The 17,015-nt window shown below is 38.1% G+C and overlaps 1 protein-coding gene across 2 annotated transcripts in view; it reads right to left on the bottom strand.

Moving 5' to 3' along the window:
* RASEF (RAS and EF-hand domain containing) overlaps positions 1–17,015 on the bottom strand; it is a 31,667-nt gene that overhangs the window by 13,790 nt on the left and 862 nt on the right. For both annotated transcript variants that reach the window (XM_042787811.1, XM_042787810.1), the window contains exons 2-7: positions 7,682–7,828; positions 6,797–6,887; positions 2,900–2,995; positions 1,758–1,835; positions 1,174–1,289; positions 298–366 (exon numbers count right to left, since the gene is read on the bottom strand). In XM_042787811.1, the coding sequence (XP_042643745.1) occupies positions 298–366; positions 1,174–1,289; positions 1,758–1,835; positions 2,900–2,995; positions 6,797–6,887; positions 7,682–7,828 (597 nt within the window). The remainder of the gene's footprint in view (positions 1–297; positions 367–1,173; positions 1,290–1,757; positions 1,836–2,899; positions 2,996–6,796; positions 6,888–7,681; positions 7,829–17,015) is intronic.

Consider the following 17,015-nt stretch of genomic DNA (forward strand, 5'->3'; position numbering starts at 1 on the left):
ATGAGCCAAGTAATAATTTTTATAATAGCATGGATAGACTCAAATCTTGTTCAGCTTATCATAAAGAAATGAAAGTCAGTGAGGCTAAGAAAAGAAAGAAAAAACAGTGAAGAGTTAGTGGCCCGGTAACACAGTAGAGTTAGTAGCACAGTACCTTCTATGAAAGTTGAGGCCATTTCAGTATTTTTACTCACTGTTTTTTCCCCAAACCTCATCCCAGTCTTTTGCATACAAAAACACCCCCAAATATGCTGGGACAAAGTTTGTTAATAAAAACCCAAATTACTAAGAACTTACTGAAGCATTTCAATTTGTCTTTCCAGATTATCTCTGTCTTCACTATACTCTCGGATCATTTCTAGGTCTCTGCAAAAAGAAAAAAAAAAAAGACAACAAGAAATTATACTTTACAGGACACCTTCTTTATTTTTCTAAAACTGCTTTTGACTGAGGACAAAACTCAACAGTCAACATATATAAGTGAGTAATACATAGTGGGGGAAAGATATAACTTCAAAATATTTCTGAATACAGTTTTTGTATGTTTACATTTCTGCTGAAATAAGTTAAAAGCAGTTTTATGCAAAGCAAAATCATTTGGTAACTTCACTGATCACTGCCACAGTCAACAAGACTGTGAATGAAAAATAAAAGATCTACAAAATAACCACACGGACTTCTACCTTTCCCTTTGAAATATCATTTGTGTTATCTGAAGACAACCACATAATGAAACTGTCATTTACATTCCTTTAAATTAGTATCTAGAAGCAGCTTTCATTCACATTAGGAAAAACTGGTTGAGAATCATGTGGGAGCCTTCTAAAACTATTCTCCCTAATATTCATACAGATATTCGTCTGAATGCAATTCATGGAGGAAAAAATTGCCTGATGCTATAAATTTTATTCCTAATTGACGTCCCAGTAGAATCAATGGGCTTCTTTGCAAGATCGTGAGAGCTGACATCAAATCCAGAACTTGCTCTTTCAGAAACATGACAAGAGAAGTGAACAGTAGTCATGGCAGACTTTGCATGGTGTCAGATGTGTACCTGTCATTCATGGCAAACTTAGAAAATAACAGTTACCAACTGCTTACATAATAATTGCATCACACAACAGATTATTTTTTTTCTCCTGGTGAAAATATTATCATGTAGAAGTACCTTACCTCTCAGTGTTCAAAGTCTGATCTGCATACTCGCTCTTCAAGCTATCCAGTTCACTCTGTAGAAAAGCTATATTTGTCTGTGCTTCTAAAAGATCTTTCTTAAGTTTCTGATTTTCCTTAAAAAAGGGAAGATATTAGATGTTAGCTGCTATAGTCAACTGCATAAGATGTTGACATATTATAATGGTAAAATAAAAACCATCAAAATTAAATAAAAATCAAACACTAGATAATCTGAGCATGAGGGGGGAAAGAAAATTAAAGAATTCTAAATCAAAAGAGAATGCAGTGAATTAGCATGCAAGAACCACTAAATTTTTATTTGTCTCTTTCATTTACACAAAAAAGGGACTATATCATCTCAAGCCACTTCTAAATGTTATGCCTAGAATGTGCATGCATTTATACAGAACAGGGTTTTTTCCAAGATCCTCATATCAATAGCTTTAAACGTTTATTTCATACCTTACCAGTATTAAATGTAAAAAAAAAGGAATAAATATAAAAATAAATTTTAAAAAATTCTGTATTGCAGAGGCTAAAATTGAGGCTAAATTAACACGTTAATGATAATCATCTCCTACCAGCAACATATCATGTATTCTTTTTTTCAATTCAACCACATCTTCCCTGGGATTTACGTTTTTGGATTGCTCTTCCAACTAGAAGGAGAAAAAAAATACACATAAAATGTATGTTATTGATTGTTTCGATTCAAAGTACATAAAAAGACATGGAAATCATATTAAATAACGCCTAAAACATTTTACAGCTATTAAAGTTTTTAAAACCCAGAGTTTTCCCAACTATGTGAGTAGGCAGCATTACTCCAAGAATCACTGGCTTTCTAGACAATCTTTTAAATCAATACTTTGAATATGCATAACTAGTGACACCACATGCAGCTATAGACAAGATATAAACAGGTATATCCTCACTAATGTAAAAACACATATATATATATACTACCTCACCTGTGTAGAATTGTACTACAAGCTCTCAAGTTTCTTGTGAGAAATTTCTATTTCTATCAATGCTCTTTTAAGTGCACTTCAGTATGAAGAAACAAAAAATATATCCTCATTGTTTGCTATAATTCTGGTCAAACTGACAGCAAAATCTAAAGTCAAAATTAAACCCAAATGAAAAAGTAACACAAATCAATATTCATATCTGAGATTTCATTTTACCCTACACTTAGGTATCAAATGAAAAAATCAGGTTAGATTTAAGTTCAGACTTGTACTAACTAGTTCCACTAGCAATTTCAGTTTAAAATTACAGCTTAAACCCACCTCTATCATTAACATTTGAGGGAAATGCACTACCTGCTAAAAGGCACTATATTACTGTAAATTACTATATTTGGGTTGCAAATTTCAGCTAAATCTATAAATTACAAATACTTAGACGCAATACATTAGACTATTTCTAATATATCAAATACAAGACGAGGTAACTGCAGTGTTAACAACTTGATGGATGTAGAAAATGATTCAGCAACAGAATTTGCCTAGCAGTTAGTCCCTTTCCTAACTATTTCAGTAAATTACACAGAATTAATACAACAGCACAGAATGACAACACGACCTACTTGCAGTTGTCACTTACTAATACACATTACATTAGCTAGAATTATGATTAACCATCTTTGGGAAAGCACTTCATAAGGTCAGCATCTCTTAAAACACTTCAAAAACTCTTGCCAGGACTTCAACTCACTTACCTTTTTAAGTTTTTTTATTGTCCCTTGAAGATCCCCAACTTCAGTATCATACTGGTGCTTCAGCTCATTTAGTGCTTCTTCAGCTTTTCGTTTCTCCTGCAATATTTTTAATCTCATTAAAAGTTGAGTCAGGTTTCAAATGTTTATTAAAAAAATGCATTCATCAGTTTGGAAACCACACACTTTCTCCTTAGATTATGTGTAATTTTGTCTTTCCATTACGTCAACCTGCCCCTTCCTTAAGATCCACAGATTCTGATTCTGTAACTGCAGTCCACTTATGAAATATTCATAGAAATAAAAAGGTAAAGTGGAAGCAAAGATATGGGCCAATCCAGTATTTGTTATTCATGTCATAGTCTCCTGTGTTTAACATTATCGTTGTCTTAAAAAAAACCAAAAAAGTGTTCAAATTTTATTTGTACATAAACTTAGGCATTTATTGCATATATAGATGTATACATTCACACCCATCACACAAAACAGGGAATTACATATTCTTTTTTTCAAACCAGTCTTCTGTGGTTCAGCATACATTGTGCTGGCAGTAGAATTACTGTGCCACCACCAGTTATTTATTCCTCGTTTTCTTTTAAATTTTCTCACTTGCAAGTGTTCGAATGTTACATCCCTATGTTGAGAAAAATGTATGTTCATGGAAACAGCATCTTTAGTTTCGTATGGTACTTGTTCTGAGTATCAAGCCAAGTACATTATCCTGAGTTTTATTTTAATCAAAACAGAGAGATTTTTGAAAGGCAGTTATATCAATGAGGAGAATGGTAGGTTCTGTATGCTATAGATAAGTATGTGTTTAACTCACTCCAGTCACTCCCCAGGGACTTCAGTGCACAGTTTCACCACACAAGAAACCAGAACGCGGCAGTGACACATGGTGCCAATGACACAGGCTAAGCTTTCACACAGAAAAGACGGACACGGATTTTGCTCAGAATTCAGCGCTTTGTGATAGGTGATGCTGACATCAGTGTGTTAAATGATAATCCGTGTGTTTAAACGATAATCAAAGTAATCAGTTTAAACTGGGCTCTCTTACTGTTGGCATCTGTTTAGGACTCCTAAGTATTGTTTGGTAACTATTTGCTTCCCTTCAAGAAACTAAATACAAGATAGGCTGAACCTGCAGATACTATCATGCAGAGGCAGGTGTCACAGTGGCAGGAGTGAGATCACCCTGCCAAACAATAGCCTTGAGTACAGGCATTAAGATTAATAGCTTAGTACAATCCCATAAAGTAAATATCTTGCATTTACTCTCAGGGCGTTTTAGTAGGTGGCGTCTGTAACGCTGAGCTAATGGGGACTTTTAGGAGCAAAAATTTAAAAAAAGTGCTGTGAAAAACAAGTTACAGACCATCTTTCCTATCTATACCTAGGTGTGAACAGTGAAATCGAAATCCATGCAACTCGGTGACAGTTTGAGGACTTTTTAGAATGAGAAACACAGACTCCATGTGGGTAATACCCAGTAGATGTGTTTTTACATAATGCTAGTACATAACTGTGGATGTTCTCTCAGATTGAGTGAATATACACATCCCAGTCATCTTTTCACACTAGTGAAAAAGACTCTGAGCTTTTTTCAGTGATTTACCACTTTTTGCATAACAGAAATTTTCCAGAGCAAATGTATTTGTTTTCTAAACATAAATGCTTAGGCTCTCTGGAAATTGAAAGTTTATCTCTAGTGAGAGTTGCATTATCATTAGTTAAACATACTATTATGCGCTTTTTTTGCTGGGGTGGTATCTTTAAAATTTTATGTCCTTATATTTTGTTTCTAGGAAAAAAACTGAATTTTTGTTTGGTAGGAACGTTTCCTCTTGTATAGGGAAAGGCTCTTTTTTGAAGCAAATCTATCCGAATACCATTTACCTGCACAAATCAATTACCATGAACTATTTAAAACTGGCAAGTTGGCAGACTACACTTTGTTGCTTCTGATTCTGCAAACACTTTGGTGAAAGAACCCATACCAAATATACAGACATTCTGTATATTGTGTGCCCTACAAAGCAATAACGGTTCCCATAATGTATGTTTTAATTAATGCATGTCTTATGTCCACATTAGAACACTTTTACAGACCATTATTCTTATGCACATTATAAAGTTAAGTTTATCTTATGTGAATTTAGTAACAGCTCAACATGAAGACAACAGAGGTAGGGTGGTTTTCCTGTACTGCTTTCTGCTTAGAATTACACAATCAAATGTGGCTCTAATGTATCTATCAATGGGTAAGGGAAAGAGGATTCTTGTACTTTTCCATCAAGACTGCAAGCCAGTTGAAACAATGGCTAAAACTTGAGCACACTGAAACAGAATTTCCCATCGACAATGGGAGGTCCAGGCCCTCACACTGTCATCGCAATTACCCTCTCTTATGTCTACAACTCTCTAAAACATAGTTGCAGGATGAGAATGGGGAAAAGAAAGATCACCACTCCAGGCAGGTACACAGATTAGGAACAAATGATCTAAGCATTAATTTCCAAATAAATTCATCTACTAGAAGAACTAGATTCCAATCTCTCATGGTGAAAGGTCATTTTCTCCAACCTCTTTCCATTACTGGTCTCAGAAATAAATTCAAGGCCGTCTGTCGTGGTTTGAGCCTGGTTGGCAGCCAACCACCACGTTGCCACTCTCTCTCCCTGCTCTTCCAGCAATAAGAAGGGACAGAGAGCCAGGCTTGGGATTTGAAATAGGACTGGGATGGGGAAAAAAAATCACCCTTTATGGGCACGAGCAAAAGGCAGACTCGTTAGGGGAAGAAAAAAAGAACATACATTTATTACAGACACTAACAACACATAACAGAGTAGGACAGTGAGAAGCATTGCCACATCTTGAGAACACCTTCCCCCCACCCCTCCCTTCTTCCCAGGCTCAGTTCTGCTCCCGATATCTCTACCTCCTCCCCCAGTGGCGCAGGGGCAGGGAATGGGGGGTGCAGTCAGCGCTGCTGCTTCTTCCATCTTCGGTGGGGGGAGACAGTCCTCCACAAACTTTCTCCAGCGTGAGTCCGTCTCACGGGCCACAGCATTCCCCACACTGCTCCGTCATGGGTCACCAACTTCCTCTGACTGGATTCCCTCCCACGGCTGCAGCACTTCCTGAGCTGCTCCAGCGTGGGACTCCCCCGCATGCTGCAATCCTCCCAGAGCTGAATTACAGCAGCGGGGCTACCTTTTCCCATGAGACCCCGGCCTTCTTCAGGCACAGAGACCTTGATGAACCAGGCAGAAGCCACAGGCCATAAATCAGTGTCTGCTCCACCGCAGATCTTCATGGGTGGCAGGGAGGGGCCGCCCTGCCGTCTCACCACAGGATACAGGGGGGTCTCTGCTCCAGCACACCTCCCCCCTCCTTTCTTCCTCCGTTCCTCCACTGACCTTGGTGTTCACGCAGCTGCAGCAACTCTTCCTCACAAGTCCCACTGCACGTCACCACATCCCTTCTTAAATACGTTATCGCAGAGGCACAGCTGATTGGCTCAGTTTTGGTGCAGAGGTGGAGCTGACTTGGAGCGGGGGAAGCTCCGAGAAGCTTCTCACAGGGGGCCGTCCCTACAACCCCCTCCCCTGCTACCAAAAAACCCCACCACTCACTCAAACCCAGGACACCACAATATTCCTACAAAAGACAGAGACTTTTTTGTCTTGGTTTATTACATCTGAGCAGCCATTCCTCTTTGGGAAACCATTTTGAAAACACATTTTCAATCTCATGGATAGGTTCTTTTCATCCAGGCCCCGCCTTTGGTGGCTTTGAATCAGCCCATCTGGTTCAAAAACACACCTGGCCATTAATCCTGTTTAACATCACTGAGATCTTGGTAATTATGAAATTTTGTAAATTTAAAATACTCACTTCCTTTTTAACTTTATGCTCTGCAGCCTGTATTCGTTGCTCCATCTCTTCCTCCAGCTCACTGAGCTGAACTGCTGCTTTATCCTGAGCTCTAAAATTTAAAAGTAAATACTCTCTTAATAATTGCCCTCTGGCTTGACAGAAACATTGTGTGAAACACATTTACCTAGCTCAGCTGAAACAAATTAGATAGGCAGACAGGGAAACAGTTTTAACATTGCCCAGTCCTTGAAACTGGTATGGTTGGGAAACAAAATCACAAATTAATTTGAAGATACAGGCAAATTAGATTTTAAATAATATCTGACAGCTGATGATTAGTATGAAATACATCACATCTGCATTTTGAAAATTAAGTTACAGAGATAAAGGGCCCCTCTGATTATCCTAGGAAGAGACTTCAAAAGGATAACTACAGCAACTTTCATCACCCACACATACAAGATCTCTGTCCTGAGAGACCGAGATGGTTTTGGCAGTAATGATGTGAGATTACAAATGCCGAGTAGTAACAGCAGGTAAATACACACCTTGAAGCTGAAGAAGCAAAAATATGGCTTCTAAAATGAAAGTATAATAGCATATATGCTAAAGCTCAAAGTTATGGGCAAGGAAAATGAGTCAAAACGTTTTAAGACATTAAAAATAAGAATAGAGCCTGCAAATATTTGGTTCAGGACTTATCTAAAATATGAACAGGGAATCATTTGCAAGCTGCTATATGTGCTTATGCACATGTGTATGCATATAAGCTAACCTCTGAACTCAGTTTATGGAAATACTCCACAGGACATTTTGGCATTAACTCCCAGTAGTTTAACCCAACAAAGTACAACAGAAGAAAAAGTAACTGCATAACTGAACTAGAAACACTACTCAATATACCTTTTTACCGCAATGGCCAAAGTTTCCATCTCTGTGCTTTGAAGTTTGATCTCTCGGATGAAGTTCTTAATGACATGTTCATAAGGCTGGATTAATCTTGGTTCTGCTATGTGTATGTTTTGATACAGAACACTGACCTGCTCTTGTCTGAAAGAGAGAGATACCATTTTAGCACACTTACTTGGAACAACGTACTACAACAGCTTTGAAAATTGTGTTTTAAATGAAGATATTCCCATTTTTGCATATTTTTAAAATTTAGCAAGTCAGATAAGGACTTTGAACATTCAGTATAATATGTCTGAATTTTTCTAAATTATGTTTACCCTTCCTGCTTCTCTACTGTAATATAGTTACTGCAGAAAAAAAAAACTTTTCAGCTTAAGTAAATCTTTTGTACCCCTATTCATGGTGTATTGAAAATCATAACACTGGAGTAACCCATAATGTATATCAAGTGTGTTGGTGGCTCTAATGTTAATCATAATCCATGAAGAAGTTTACTACTTTACTTGCTGCAGAAGAAATTATTATGGGTAAAATGGGTATGAATGCAAATCACCTAAGTTAAAATGGATGTTTAAAGGTGGGAGAGGGAGGTGATCATGCCTCCTTCAAGAAAAAAAGTTTTATGTTCCCTCAGCTATTGGACTTCTAGACAACACTCTGCTTCTTCTATGTGATTTCCCCACTGAAGGGATAACTTATTTTATTACAACAGTACCAAAACTGCTACTATAGCTCAGATCCCTATTTTAAAAAACTGAAATATTTCAGGACACCGTAAAATCTGTTTCCAACTGAAATGCTGACTTTTATTTCAGTATACAGAAACATAAGAGCAGCACAAAGTAATATAGATTTACTGATGCCAGGGGCATTTCTCTGTGTATGTTTCTGTCTTGCAACGGGAAGCCTTTACAAAGGCTAATGCTTTAGCTCTATTCATTATTTCCAGAAGTTTAAATTTCAAGCGTACAGCAGGTTTGTGTCATTTAGACACCGCTTTCCAAGTACACACAGCTGGACAAACAATAAGTTCAATGTCTCAAGGTGTTACTGTTTACAGAATTCCTACCACACTTCCATTAACGTTGGGTAGGCTTGAAGGTGGAGCCTGGCTGTACTTCAAACATTACAAAATAGTCTCTCCATTTGAAATTCCATTTATTTTTGATAGTTGGACTGAGAGCTGGTAACATATGCTGCATTTCATAAATTCCTGGCACTTCAGCAGTTGTCCTTCAGAGCTGCAAATTGCACACCAAAACAGCCAACAAACTATTCCAGAATAGTTTCAAAATTTAGGAAGAAGCAGACGTTGTGCATATCCAGAATTAGCTGCTGAAGTATGTCACTTCATCGAAGTATGAATATACACACAGTACTTTAAATGAGTCTCACGTAAAATAGAAATGACATTCGCCACAGCAAGATGACAGTTTATCAATCTTCCAAAGCAGATAAATTCAGTACAATATAGGTCAACATGTATGATTTATTTTTAGAAATACAAAATACAAACTTGATATCTGTGCTCTAGAAATTTTCTTTTTTTCCTTTAAATTTCACCAGTAAGATGCTTACTAATAACCTTGTTTCCTAGAAAACAAGCAAACAGTAGGAAATTTACTTGTTACTTGATGCTAACATGGAATATTTGTTACTGGAGCAAATATTTTCCCAATCCACTTCCAAATCACAGGTTACTGAATTAGGGTTGGATCTTTAATGACCTATATAAATTTTTTTTCACAACAGTTTTGTTGGTACTCTATCTTTCTCACCCCATCTTGTGTAGGATTAACCAGCTGCTGCCTTTAAATCAAATGAAGCTACATCCACAAAATTACACTGTACCTCAAACTGTACTATAAATTCTGTGTTCAAAACTAGCACATGCATAATGTTAATACCAGAGGCCTCCTACCTTACAGATTATTAATGGACTAGCAAAATTGAAGGTTCAGTGTCTTACACTGATAGGTGTAGAGAATCAAACCATCAGTCTGGACTTTGCTTACTGTATTTTGTGCCAGGAGCAGAAGACATTTGTAGTGGAATATTTTAACGTATATGTGTGACTTTTGTTCTCTTTACAAGAATGCCACAGCCACTCCCTATTGCAGATTCTTTTCAAAGTGTATACAAATACACATGCCAGAACTGAAGACAGAAATCGGTATTTCCATGCTGCTGAACCTCTGCCATACAGCTAGGTCTGCTTTAAGATGCAGTAGTCAGAAGCACAAAGTAGTTATTGTGAGAGTTTATTCTCTCTCTGTGATACAAAAACCTCTTTATATTTATTATTTCTCCTTAGCCCAGTGACCAGCTACCATCCACGTGGATTCAAAATATCCCAGTGACCCAGTTCTATGAAGCAGTACTTAGGCTTAAGAAGCAAAACAATACTCACACAACCAAAACTGTGCATGATCCTGGAATGGGCCTGGAAAGCTTTTTTAGATTAAAATTGGCCACTGAAATTCTCACTGACATTTACCCAAGTGCTTCTATGATAACTTTACAGGAAGTCTTAATTGAAAACATGAGTTGACAACTACTGCAGCAACAAAAAACCCAGGAGAAATTAAAGTCATACAACAAAATTGATTGGTCCCTGCTTAATCGCTTATGCCTTCAGCAAGAAGTAATACACTTTCATGAATTGGGAAGACTGCTATTGATTTACTCACTCTAAGTAACTGTGATGAATTAGCAGCAAGCACACTGTGATAATATTTTACAGGCACACAGGATTTTAGAAGGATGCAGCTGTATGTACTCTACATCAAGATGCAGTATTTGATGATTATGAGAGGAATTGTTCTGAATTGCCTCTTCCCATATTTTCAATCACTCCTCTGTTTTCATATGCTTTGATAAATGTCAGTGATACCACTGTAGCAGGACAGGTTAGCTGCAATGAACATCACCCAATTTGTTTGTCTTCAGTTCCCCCTGAAATACAAGCTATTATTTCTGCAAATTCATTAGCTATTCAAAATTATTCATCAAGGAAGATTTCACGAATGGATTTCACCAAGCTGACTCCTGAACTCTGAATAGTCTATTCTTTTGCTGGACAAAAAGGCAACAAGAATGCTCATACTTTGGTTTCTGCAGAATTCACCAGAAATGCTCAAGTTTGCCCTTTAAAACTGGTCTTCCCTGAAATCACATTTAAATGGATTTAGCTGCACCCCTTTAAGTTCCACACTAACAAAACTGCAGACATTCACAAATACAAATGCATAGAAAAGAGCATTTTTTGATATATGACATGAAAGACACTGTCCCGCTGGACCATCTGGCACTACAGTTACACTACCTACCACGCATGCTTTTCTGCCACTTCTACAAAGCACAGACACAAAACATTAGTACCCAGAAAAGTATAGTATTCTGGCCAAGTACTGTTCCGGCTTTACCTTGCCTCATTTCAATGGTTTTACAACATAAGCTGACAGTAAAATTATTAATTAGTAAGTATAACTAGTCAATATTTGCACAACTTCACCTAAGAGTTAACTTAAGCAAAGTTAGTGTATTCACATAATTTCAGAGCTCCTGAGAGAATTAAAGAAAGAAAATAAAACTGCCCTGATAGTAGTGCAATTTGTAGTATGATAGATTTAAAACACCATGGTAGAATACAGGAGAAGCAGAGGAGAGTGAAAGAAAAGCAAAACCAAAAAAACTCCCATGCTTTGATTAGAGATACCAGCTATTTAGGTTATATTAAGTGTCATACTTTCATTTAACTTACAGAGCTATGCTAATTCATAGTATTATTTTGGTTTGTTGAATGTACAATGACCATTTGCCTAATGAACCACACTCTGAATGCAGCTCAGAGGGAAGCTCATGGAATTTATCAAAGAAGAGTAATTCTACAGTTTCTCAGTATCTTACACCTGTTCCCTATGCATTTGGCAAAGAGAGGATGATAAGTTACATGGGCCCTTTAGCCTGACTCCAACAGAGGTATGTTCAGCATAGTTTTCCACTAAAGATGTACAAAGTGCAATAAGCTATTAGAAAACTGGAGGAAATCAAAGATGTGCCAGCGATGTTATAATACCACCTTCCCTCATTCACATGGTAAAGATCCAGTATTTCTTTGGTTGCTGTTTTCAGTCTGCTTTAAAGGTGCAAACTGACAAGCAGACTAGCACAATTTCAGGGCCCTGCAGAGGCAATTATTTCAGGGCCTTGTGCAGAGGCACTCTGACGAGCACAAAGCAGCAAAACAAAGTAAAAGCCCACCTGGGCAAGAGCTGCGCATAGGCTGTCAGGCTTAGCTGGGCAAGGGTTGTATTGAGAGGTAAGAAAACTGTGTACATCCGTATCTTCCTCAACACTACCCCTTGCCAGTTATTGACCTTTGTCTTCACTTCTTTCTTATCCATGTTCTCACCTGTAGACTTAAGGTCCCCAAACACTTTCTCTTTGTTTTCTTGACCCAGACATCTTTCAAGCACTGGAAAAATACAGTTTCTATTTTTGTAGGTGCAGGTGAAAGCACAGATAAACAGCACTACACTTAAACTTGTTTTCACCCTGGTAATATGCTCCCATTCTAAAGTTTTAGAATACTATTCTAATGGTCTCTTCCCAGTGTAGGCGAGCTAGTGAAATTACTCCCTTCACTTGTAGCAGCTCTGTTCTGTTATGGGCATGCAGGGATGAGGTGTAAGGTGGTCTGAGCCAGGAAGGTCTGACCTGGGTAGCTGGAGCAAGAGAAAGATCATACGCTATGCATCTGATGGTTGTCCTTACACTGGAAACCAACAGCCTGTGCAAGCCACCCAGGGATAAAGAAATACCTTTTTCTGAAAAGCAGACACATTGGATATGCCATCATATCAGTCAACAGAAAAGATCAACCAAGTACGTTTCAAATTGGAAAGGATCTACTTTTGTCACAGCTGACTGCCTAACACCTTCTCCTATATTAAATGCCTTGAGGAAAAACAGATTACATAAAATGTTAACATGGTATAAAATTCAAGGCATTCTCAACCTGAAGCACAATGGGGTTTTTTAATACCACCTTTTCTTTTTCTGTATCTTCCCCTTCAGAAAGAGGCTATATTAAAAGAAAACAAACAAATCTGCAACACCCCAATGAGAGGGCCTGGCCAAGGGCTGATTCCCAATGTAGGGACTTTTAATGCTTCCATTCCTAAAGACAGAGTTGCGATTTGGAGCCAGTGGAGCAGGAGTGGAAAGGACTGTGTGACAAGGAGAGAAAGATGAAGACTGTGGAAAAGGAGAATGCTCCAAAGTATACGGCTATGACAAATGATCACGTGACATGAAAATACCAGGAAAAGGAATGTTGCAGTGCTTAAGTTATTTGGCACAGATGCTGTTCTGATTAAAGCAAAAAACAGAAGAGCAGTAAAACCTGAGGCAGCTCAGGAAGTCTTCCAGCTCGCAGAAGGGCATCCATCACACTTCCAGAAGAGCATATTTGTCAAACCTCTGTCATGAGACATATTAAAAGACAAAAACATCATCCTTACAGCAGAGATCCTCTCTCCAGCACTGTGACAAAGGGGGGACGCAGCATTTTTTTTTCCTCATGATTTGCCTTTAATCTCCTCTCTGGGGAGCACATTTTGACTTTCAATGAAATGTCTCCAGTGCTGATATCATGGCTCATCATCTCTTGGAAGTAAACACAAATTTCTGATAAGAGTTGATGCTGTGCTCTGTACTGACTTCGGCAAAAATCTATCCTGTCTCATGACAGCAAGAGCATGACAGGTTTTCAACCTTTTTTTTTTTTATGCAGCAGAGCCCCTCTCTTTCGCTATGGCACAGCAGTATATCCCATGAGCATCACCTGCCTTCACAACTGAAATAGCTCATGTTAAAAACAGCACTCTCTTCTCATTTTACCATGTCCCCCAGAGCCACATTTTCTATACAATCTCAGATGACACAATTAGGGGTGAACTGTTATCATAATCACATTGGGAAACTTTGGAATTGTACAATGCATAAAAACTCACAGTCTGGCAGAGCTGAAATTGGAGTCCAATGAACAGTCATCTTGGCCCAAAGAACAAAGCACACAAGTAAAACAGACTCCAAGACTAAAAAGCAAAGCAATGAAGTATGAGGACTCACAGAAGGCAAAGAATTTAAGTCAAAATAGGGATACAAACTTTATTCTCCAGGTTCATCCACCCATTCATGCTCAAATTAATTTTGTTCATTCTCCAATCAGATTATCCAATTTGCCAAATATACAAAAGTTGTCTGGTAGGTCTTAAAGGGAATCAGTTTATCCCAGAGTGATCACAAGAATGCATATGGCACACACATTCCCAAGTCTCTGCTCTTTCTCATTGAAGGTCTTTGATGTTAAAATTTCAAAATCTGTTTTCCTACAAGTTTTTTGCCTGTAATTTACAGACCCAAGTAACTGTTGTAAAGTTCATAAGTACAAGTTTTCTACTGACGTGTCAGTGGATGTTGGATCATTCTTTGTTCAAGCTGAGGAACAGAAAAATCATTGCCATTAAGAGACTATCCCACATGCTTACGCCTGTTAGGAGTGTGGAGGGAACCTTTCAATCCTACAACTGAAATCCAAACACATCTGAGGTTGGCCACATTAAAAAAGAACGCAACACCCTACAACATGGTCAAGGGCTAAACCCTTCTAGGGCAGGCAGTACCCTGGAGCACTCACCACCTGAAGCACCAAATAGGTAAGTTTCCCAACTACTTCTGTGTACTCCTGTACCATTGCAAATACTTCTCAGAGGAACGAACTAACAAACAGGCCTGAGTTCTCAGTAAAACAGATGTCCCATGGCTCATGCAGGTATACTCCAGTTGGCAATTCACTACATATAAACCAAAGGCACTGCAATCTTTTGTGTTTAATGACTCATTATACCTGATGGAATGTAATACCACGGAAGGGAGGGAAGGAGCTAGGCTGAATAGAAACTCTTTGATGTTACTCTACCTGTTTAACTGCAACCAAGAAAACCGCAGCTCCAGTATGTACAGACTTGGACGTTTTAAAATATAAGCTAACAGAACTGTGCAGCCAATATTCAAAACTACACAGAGGCAGGTTCCATCCCATAATAAAACTATCTTTTTTAAAATTAACTAAATTCAAAATGTGTTTACTGTAGTATATACTTATTTTAGTACCTGAAATGAGGCAGCACCTGGCAGTAAACAATGCTGCATCTAATGACTGCTACTACACTGAGGACTGGGGCAGGATATTGATCTGTTACTGGGTTTCACACTTCATTATGGAGGCTCATTTATGGCTTCTAAAATCTCAGTCCAGAAACAAAGGCTGAACCACTTATGTATCAGTGAAAAATTCCCTCTTGATTTCCATGGGCACCCAATCAAGCTCAGGAATGACAGAGACCACGGGTGTTTACTGCATCATTTCCTCCTGACTTCAGCCCTGGTTTTATCTCAGGACTTCCATCTGCTGTGCCTTGTTTCTCTCTATAAACCATAATAGTATCAAAGCATACGTGCCAGTGCTTTGCTAGACTGGGGCCAGAAGGCACGGCATTTTGAGGCACTGAATCCCCAAATGATCAAGATAAAAACCAGACTTGATAGAAATAAAAATTATGGACAACTAACTCCACTCATCTGGATTTGAGGAGTTTCTATTTTGTAATCACTTTTCTCAGGGTTTTCCATGCCAGTGTTACAGCAAATCTATGAAGAGTAATGAACCACAATGTGAGGACACCAACAGTTTTACAGTATTGAAGATGCAGGTGTGTTCCAACCTAGGTCTGTTTTTCAAATTATTGCCTTTCCCTAAAAAACCTTAAGTGATCAACAATTAAAAAAAAAAACAAAAAAAAAACAAAAAAAAAAAAACATGAAATCACTTAAGCAAGAAGATAAATAACTATTTTGAAGTGCCAGCCTTGTACTTTGTATGGTTCTGTTATATGCTGTCGCTTAAAATCTCTTCTATGCCCAGACTCCTCAAACAATTTCAATATATTCATTACTTACATAAGTGATCCTAATGATCTTAGTGGAACCACTCACATGAAAAAAAAAAAAAACAAAAAAAAACCTTACATTTCAACAACAAAAAAAAAAAGATGTGGACCACAAATGGAAAAAAAATAAATGATCTGTAATACAAATCTGCTTCCAGCACTTCAGGACAGAAAAGAGAAAGAACAAGAAAACAAAGGGCACACTGTTCTTCAGATGACGTTGGCACACACCTAAAGAATACAGCCATCTACGAAGGATGTTCAAAGCTATTTGTAAAGCTGAACGTGAATAGGAAGCATCTAAATCCTATTACTGCCCACCTGATACACATGTATTTATCAAAATTTAGTTCTGTTTGCAATTTTCATGTGTAAGCGTCATAACACAAATAGCATTAATTGTGTCATGATGAATTTAACAAAACCAGAGGACGTGTCCACACAGTCAAGCCAACAAAAGCTATTCCCCTTCCCTCCTACTACCCTCTTAGACAAACAACTGGACTGTAATTCAAACTGCTGCTGCAAACATAGTAACCAAGATACTGAGATAGGCTTATTAGCAAAAGAAGACAGATGCTTTCACAACCCACCACTGTTTGTGAGTCAGATTTTTTCCATCTCCTATTGAGTTTCTGTCTGGCTTTAAATTAAGTTATTAATTGCTTTGTAAATTTTCAAACAGCCTTTTTTCTTTGTTTGATTTGTTCTCTTTTGGTAGAAAGGAAGTATGTAGCAAGGAAGGCATCATGAACTAGGTAAGAAAGACCTGTAGGAAGTTACTGATCTGTCTGAAACAGAGCAGTCCAATAAGACTAACCGAAGTTATTTGCCCTTCCAGTCCAAAAAGAAAAGAACAATCAACTCCAGTGGTGCACGAGTGGCAGGTTAAGTAACTGAAAATTTCTCTGAAGAAACTTTTCATGTCACACCCATGAGATGAAACTACTGTGCTTTTTATTAGCTTCTGTGTACCTCACAGCCAGGACCTGCTGTGACCCAACAGAGTCTCTCTGGACATACTTGCGTACGTATTTTTTGGTTTAACTGCCTCTTAACTAGCTGCCGAATCCTTAAACTCGGATTGCCCGTCTTCCACCTTAAATTACATTCTTTAAGTGAAGCAGAATCACTCTGTACTTTTTATGGCCAGCATTTTCATGCTAATTTTGAGCACCTGAGGTTTAAGGCCGATTACTGCCAATCACCCAAACGTGCCTCTGTAAACTGGAACCAGCTCGGTACTGCCAGGCCGGTGGCAACCGGGTTTAATCCCAAACCGAACGACCACTCGGTTCATTTCACGGGCG

The sequence above is a fragment of the Tyto alba genome, unplaced genomic scaffold (genome assembly GCF_018691265.1).
Source record: "Tyto alba isolate M040663 unplaced genomic scaffold, T.alba_DEE_v4.0 Super-Scaffold_13, whole genome shotgun sequence".
Taxonomy (NCBI): Eukaryota; Metazoa; Chordata; class Aves; order Strigiformes; family Tytonidae; genus Tyto; species Tyto alba.